Below are 7,567 nucleotides of genomic sequence, written 5' to 3'. Positions count from 1 at the left end.
ATTTGACCATGAAGTGAGAAGGAATTGCTTATGAGCTGTGTGGTAAATCTGCATCCTCTAGGAAGTACATTATTTACACCATAACAGCGTTTCATGTCTCTGGTGGAAGGACAATCAAAATTTGACCCCAAAAAAAGAAAATCGTTATTGTACCAATCTCATTCTACTCTATTTCCCTTATTTTATCGATGTTAAGTTTTGGCAACAAATTAACAGCCAAAAATGAGCCAGAATTTCTTCACTCCTAGAGGTGGTATAATGACATAATCTAGGGGATGGTATACAAAAAAATGTTTCGAGGTAAACTGACAGTGCGTAGCCAAATATACTTAGTAGTAATACAACCTTGAAGTATAAAATATTACAAAGGAAGCCGTGTGTATTTCTATTTCTCTCACTCGAATGGGAATGTTTTTTATAAAGTAAGAAAAATGAAACGAAAATACAAAGAATTTCCCATTAGACCTAGTCAGCTAGACACAAGAATGTTTGAGGGATTGTTACTGATGAAATCTGGCTGGCAAAGATGGTTTCGGCACATCTTTGGCACCCGACGGCAATGATATACCCAATGCGCACATCAGGTTCCTCCAACAATGTCACAAGATAGCACTATCCATCATTGCACACAAAATGCAAATAACCTGCTGCAGCTATTTGCAGAGAAGAGAGAGGTCTTCAATTAGGGTTCCAAAGTAATTTTCTGCTTGGGGCTGGAGGTGCCAATCCAGGAATATCCCGAATGTCTTTGTTGTGTGGATTCACAATCTGGAAATTCAAAAGTGTGAAAAAACTCAGCGGTATAAAGCCAATTACCTCTTTTAACACAACTAATAATCATAATAGTAAATGAAGCAGAAGAGAAATACAGGTGTAAATTACCTAAAACATAGAGTCAAATGAACAAGAACTGAATTTATGTTAATTTACTCCTATGTTTTATATGCTGCTTCATTAACTTTTCTATCCTAATAACTTCAAATCCCAGCCATCTGCTCCACAAATCGTAGACACCAAGGGCCCGCAAAAAAGGAAAGTAATCTCTGCAAAGATTCACTACAACAGCAACAGTTTTGTATATAAGCTTGCTCAATAGCTTTAACCCTTTGTTTTTTTTGGAAAGGAACAACTTATGGACACAATTTTCTCGTTTTATTATTTCTTATTCTGGGGCCTGCCCTGGCAAAATATAAGCGCAAGAATAAAGTATGATGAACATGAAGTTCCTGTGCAATAGACTTTATTGCCTAATAAATCAGACAGCACACCTTTGGGAATTGATGGCAAATTTCATGACAGCTGGGAAAGGTTGACTATCATGCTATCCATCAATCAGGAAGAATCAATCAACCCCAGAAATATAATTGAACATTGCAACACGTATGGGAAACTTTTTGGTCATTGAAGAGTTCCACATGGCAACTTAGAGAGAAGAGAAGTAAGCAGATAACCAACCTTCACAATTATGATGGCTATCACACCAACCACGATGAGGAAGAGCAAGCCCATAATGCATCGATCAGTTGCAACCTAGTTAAGGAATCAAAGTGAGTAAATGGAATAATATGGGGCATAAAACAGACAGAGAGATGAATACCAAATTTCAGAGATTGACCTGCCTACCAATTTCCTTGACCAACTGCGAAGCCTTCTTTATAGAGAAATGAATGGAATCCAACTCATTAACGATCCTACTCATTTGTTCAGTCTGGATGACCAATGCCCAGCCATTCAAACCACCACAATAAAGGAGAAAAAGGATAAAAAGAAGAACAATATAAGACACGCTTAAATCATAACACAGAATGGTAGAAAACTGGGAATGTCTGTTTCCTTTTTCTACTTTTTTCTCAGTGTGTTTGTGCAGCAACTACAAATTACACACCTGTGCCTTTAAAGCAGCTGCAGTCTCTGTCCCGACATTAACGGTCTCATGGACAACCTATCACAAGCAAACCAGACAAACAAAAAGCTTTTAAATTTTTAAAGTATACTTCCAAAAAATTAGCAGAACAACTGGAGTTATCTTTTATTATTGTGACTGATCTTCAAGTGAAAACACCAAAGAAACTGATTTATAGAAAGTCCTCCTGTCTAGCTGCAGCAAGCAAGAGTGTGGTTCCATTGAGCAAGGGAGATACATAGGTTATATCATCTGTTTCCCAATCCAGATCAATCATTCGTTTGAATGTGGCAACTAATTGTTTGGCCCTGCACTTTTAATACACATGAAGTTTTCCATGCTTCTGAAAAAACACACTTCACAAGAGATATTCCCCTATTTTTTTATTTTAGATTTTAGAAGCAGCACTTTGTATAGACAAATAGTTTTGCTTCTTCGTGTTTAATTGTGACATTTAACATTAGTACAGAAGTACAGAAAGAAAAGAATACAGGAAGACTAATGAATAGAAGGGGAAAAGGGTACCCAATAAATAATGGAGACCATAGGTCAGCAAGAACAAGTGCAGCTAAATGTTGTCATATCACAGGTTGGGGAAATTCTCTTTCCTAATTAGACCTCAACATAGCACTGTTTATAGAATTCTGGTGGACATCATAGTAAAGAAATAAAGAGTCTCTTTTAGGAACATTAAAGTTGTTGGTCTTCCTGGAACTGCACTAACCTTTTTTGATCTCTCAATAACTTGATCTGTTTCATCCATCATCTTGTTTCCATGATCCATTAATTGTTGATTCGACATGGCTGCACTTTCACATTTTCTATCAGAAATCTTCATATACAATAGCAACAGAAAAAATGCCAACTAATTTGCTGCTAAAAGGTGCATGACAGATAGAACTCGAAAACCATAGAGAGACTATCGCTCCACTGGTGTTAAATTGTGTTGCAAATTGGGTTTTATTTTCCTCTTTTTTAACCATAAATCACTTGTTGTACACAATTTGGTTCGTCTATCTTAAATCATGGAAAGAAATTTTGCTTCTGAATGTAAAAGCAAGTTACCTTTTGTTTTAAAATAATGGTTGTGTGACACGCGACTATACAGACTAATATCCTTCCATTACCCCCACGCCCCCCACCCCAACCCCCAAAAGAAGGAACCAAGAAGAAAAATAGTTTTACATAACTCCTTGAAGTCAGTTACAGCCAAAATACTACTCAGAGTGGAAATAATTTTGAGAAATTTAAAACCATCCACTTTGTTACTTGGGTGGGATTGGTTCTAGATGTTTCAATGGAATGTAAATATCCAGTTGTTATTAAGGTAGTTTGGTAAAAGAGAGCTTAAATTAGCTAACAACCAAAGAAAAGAGCCATCCAGTACACATATCACCTTAATAGACTGATAGGAACAAAGTAATAGCTGCAGGAAATTGAAGGTGAAATTTTTTTATCCACTATAGAGGGAAAAAGAAGGAAGACATGGACAGTGGAGCACATTTATAGGCAGAAGCAGGTCAAACTGGGGAAAGGGAAAAGCATACAGTAAGAGCAATATTGCTTACAAGAAGCTAGCAATACATTGTCTTCGGCAAATCCTTCACCTGGCCCCTCAAAAAGCTCCACCCTCTTGTTCTCAAGATTGCTTGCATATCTAGTCCATCAACCAATATAACTCTTAACGGTTTAACCCAGAAAGGGAAGCAACAATTAATTGCAAATTCATACTGCTAACATGAAAGTAGAACTTAAATGAGCAAAGAATGGAATACATACAAAGAGGATATGAAGATAATCTGACAGATACAGTTCAAACAATATAGCAAAATGGGTAATCTTCCAAAAATACTAATAACCAAAATTTATACTACTTGGAGCTGAAAGAGGGTAAAAAATCCACAGATTGCCAAAAATTTTTTAGGCAAGAAAATGACAAATCTAAGTGTTGTCCTAGATTTGCGGTTTAATTTGATACAAACTAAAAAGAATTACAAAAATACATTAATATATTCCCCAAGAAGTTAGTCTTTTGCAATCAGTTCCTTCAATGGGAAACATAAACTGGTTAAAACCACACTACCCAACACTGAAAGCCAGAAACTTACTGTTCAGAAGAATCAAATGAATGGTCCTAAAACGGCAGCCACAGCCATCCAGGACCAGTCTGAATTGCATATCCAATATAAATAACTTTTCATCTTCTTCATTATTTCACTCAAGTTTGTGATACAACCACTCAGTCATTTGTTGCAAAGAAGTTTTGTCATGAATGATAACAAAATGAACCACAAAGAACTTAATCAACAAGTACATAGATGCTATAAATCCCAAGGGGATAAGAATCCACAAAATTTTCTATTCACCAAAAGATAATACATATTAATATCCTAAGGAACTAAAAGTATAGAAAACATAATCCGTTAAGAGGAAAAGAATGAAATTGAATAAAATTTCACCAAATATCCAAAATCTAAAGATAGACTGGAAAGATGCTTCAAAAATTGGAATGCAAACTGCACAAGGAACTTACTGCTTTTTCAGTGCAACATATGAGTTCAATTCTTTTATCTGCACAAAAAGAAAGAAAACTCATCACAACACATGGTTACTAGCCTAGAGTAGTCCACATGCTAAATGGAGTTACTACATCAGTGATTCATTGGTTAAAAAACAGAGTCAAATGATAGAACCAATGGTTAATCGGTTAAACAGAATATTTTGATATTAAACTAAAATAATTGCAATGTGTCAATAGGTTTTGGTCTTGAAATAAACATTGTCAATTTTATTAAGATTCTAACTGTTCAGTACTAATTTAAGCTTTCACTAATACGACTGCTAGTAATGCTAATGTCATAAAAAATTCAAAAAGATCAGGATTTTTATGTGCAATTTTAAGTTAGTTTCTGCATTTCCTCTTAAATTGACAAATTCATCCAAAGATGTTCAACAGAAAGCTCAGCAGTGTCATGGAATTCTGGTTTAGATGATAGTTTTCCTTGCAGTGAAGTATATTTTGACAAGTCAATATCCTTGCAATTTTCTAAGAAAGACTTGAATAGTTTGACATATGATTTATAGAACAATTCTTCATTAGATTGGAGTGGAAATGGTGCTAACAGGTGCGGATTGGTGAAATCCATGTAGAAACCTTTTCATATGTCAAAGCATTTGTACACTTGCAAACTTTTATGAATGCTCTTTTAGTTCAGTTGACTGCAGGCATTGGAAGGTAGAGGGATGGTCCAAAAAAAGAAACAGATGCACAGTTACACAGCACCAATTTTTGTGAATAGAAAAGCTAAGAACAAAATCTCACCATTGATTGCTTCTTTTCATTCAAAATCTTGCTGGTCTCTGAATCAATTTTGAAATCCAGATCCTTCAATTCTCTATCAAACTCTTTAATAAGCCTATAAATAGGGAGAAAAAATAGTAATCAAGTGCAATTATGAGATAGATGTCATTAGATCAAGAAAAAATAAAAATAATAAACAAACAAAGAAAAGAAGTTCTATACTTGCCATTTCCCAGCCCTGAAGACCACTATACTTCTACTGGAGTATTCATTGAAAAGGGTAATTTTAACCGAAAGAGAAACGGATTTTTCTTCAAATTGAAAAAAAATCTCCAGCTAATCTTCCATTGCTCATAAGGCCAGAAACAATTTAAGAGGACCATGCTAAGAGATCATAAAGTTTAAGAAAGTACAACATACCTGAGTACAGTCGCAGGATCTTAAAGCAAAAAGTAGTAACCCAGACATGGAATGATTTTACATCAATAACTATTAAGTGAAGACCACCTAATCTAGCAGGCTTAGCGTACAATGGTGAAGCAGGATTTTTAAAACAACTGGGTCAGCTGGATGCCGCATTCGAATATAGAAAAATAATTAAAGAACCAGATGTGGTTTTTTTTTGGGTGAAAAAGGGGGGGGGGGGGGGCACTGTAATCCATAACCACCATTGACCAGCCCCAGAAACTACCAACAGAACGATAGATGTTCTCATTTGACTCTAAAAATGAAAAGACTATTCTTCCACCATTCTCTGTTTAAGAGATCAAAGCACAATTATTCCGAGTCTTTAGGTTTCTTCTTGTTCTTCCAGCACATAAGCAAGCTGCTATTAACCAGATTCTTTACTCTTCTTTCTTCATAATATACTAAGCTAGAGTATAAATAGCACGATCAGCATTAGTTTGGACAGTACATGCAGCAATATAAACACAAGCTATACACCTATTACCACTAATTTACACTAAAGCACCTAATATTTACCTTTTGCAATCGCGCATCTTCTGGGTGAGCTCCTCCAACTGTCTACTTTGCCTACTCGTATCCTTAATCTTCTCCAATTTCTGAAACCCATTTCTGCAATACAAACATCATTTTTCCTAAATCCATCTGGAAATTGCGAAACAAAGCTGAAAACTAAAAGTTGCAGGCAATCAAAACCTCCTTAACAAAATTCTCAAAAAATCCCATAACTTTCCTGTTCCTACGAAATAACATTCCCCTAACCAGCTCAATTAGACTACCAGTCAAGCAAAATTGACAAATTTGTAGATTAGGCGAAAAAGTAGATGCAAGTACAAGAATGTATGCATTGAGGCAGAAATGTGCGCGTAATTGATTTGATAATTCTCAGGTTTCCATAAACTTCCAAATGCAAAAGCCGCAGGTAAATTTTCGTAAAAGAAAATTCAAAAAGAAGGAAATTATGCTTACGATAGAGCTCGGAAAATATCAGAAACTTGTCCCTCGATCTCTGTAAGCTCCTCGCTGACGGAAGACATCGAAGCCATCTCTTAACTCAAAAACGATGACAGATTTCCTCTTTTAACTGATAATTCCTCCAAAATTCGACAATGCCGATATTTAAAACCTCAAAATCTAAAATTTCCTATCTATATATACAAAAAAAAAATGAAAAGAGGCAAAGAAAAAAAATTTTCAGAAAATGCTTACGGATTTAAAGTTTTCAATCAGATCGCAGAAATGCAGGTTTTTCAGGGTATTGGATCTGATCGAGGGGATTAGAATTTGAAATTATTTTTTTGTTCCGATCATTTCAGAGACAAATGTTGATAGACAGAGAGAGAAAGAGATGAGCTGGGTCTCGTGATCTACAGACAAAATTTCCCCCATTTTTTACGATTTTTATTTTCTTTATTTAAATATCCGCTACAGTAAAATCTGGTTTAGGCGTTATGCAGGAAGGAAGGAAATGGTTTGACGGCTTTGACCTTTTGCGGGAGGGGAGGTCGTTTGAAAATAAAATATTGCCCAATAAGTCCTTCAACTGGTACATGTCATTCCTTTTTAAGCCACATAATTAACAAGATACTCCTTTCTTCTTCTTCTTCTTCTTCTTCTTTTTTTCATTTTTTCTTTTGTTAGATGACAGATGCCACAGGGTTAATTCGTTTCTGTTGAATTGCTTCCAAGTGGGACTGATCAAGCCTTCACCTAACATGGGATGTATTAGTTAACATTAATATTATACTAACATTATACTGATAAATGTATCGTTATAAATTATAATTATATCAAAGTATAGTCATCAAAGTAGAGTCAAACGTGTTTGACAAATAGAAAAAGCATAGTAAAAAAATACTTTACCTAAATAATGATATATCATTTAGAGACTATTGAGA

The 7,567-nt window shown here is 35.1% G+C and overlaps 1 protein-coding gene across 2 annotated transcripts; it reads right to left on the bottom strand.

Moving 5' to 3' along the window:
• Window positions 1–281: 281 nt before the first annotated feature.
• Window positions 282–7,068, bottom strand: LOC113779934 (novel plant SNARE 11). Of its 2 annotated transcripts, XM_027325726.1 has the most exons (11): window positions 6,879–7,068; window positions 6,639–6,753; window positions 6,189–6,281; window positions 5,226–5,319; window positions 4,437–4,474; window positions 3,472–3,560; window positions 2,628–2,707; window positions 1,886–1,942; window positions 1,616–1,708; window positions 1,456–1,530; window positions 282–768 (listed from the first exon to the last, which is right to left on the bottom strand). In XM_027325726.1, the coding sequence occupies exons 2-11, from the start codon at window positions 6,713–6,715 to the stop codon at window positions 679–681; spliced, it is 786 nt and encodes a 261-aa protein (XP_027181527.1). In that variant the 5' UTR covers window positions 6,716–6,753; window positions 6,879–7,068; the 3' UTR covers window positions 282–678. The 2 variants fall into 2 exon arrangements, with proteins under 2 accessions (XP_027181527.1, XP_027181526.1); XM_027325725.1 differs by having other exon boundaries at window positions 6,639–7,068.
• Window positions 7,069–7,567: the final 499 nt, after the last annotated feature.

Source organism: Coffea eugenioides, chromosome 8, assembly GCF_003713205.1.
Source record: "Coffea eugenioides isolate CCC68of chromosome 8, Ceug_1.0, whole genome shotgun sequence".
NCBI lineage: Eukaryota > Viridiplantae > Streptophyta > Magnoliopsida > Gentianales > Rubiaceae > Coffea > Coffea eugenioides.
Note: the sequence above shows the minus strand (reverse complement) of the source record. Positions and strands in the feature narration are given on the sequence as shown.

Excerpts from the sequence above, each read along its gene's own strand:
- LOC113779934 (XM_027325725.1), bottom strand. The coding sequence starts at position 6,715 with ATGGCTTCGATGTCTTCCGTCAGCGAGGAGCTTACAGAGATCGAGGGA. Across the intron at positions 3,561-4,436 it reads TATGTTGCACTGAAAAAGCA|ATATGCAAGCAATCTTGAGA; the intron begins GTAAGTTCCTTG and ends TTGATGGACTAG. Across the intron at positions 1,709-1,885 it reads CAGCTGCTTTAAAGGCACAG|ACTGAACAAATGAGTAGGAT; the intron begins GTGTGTAATTTG and ends TTGGTCATCCAG.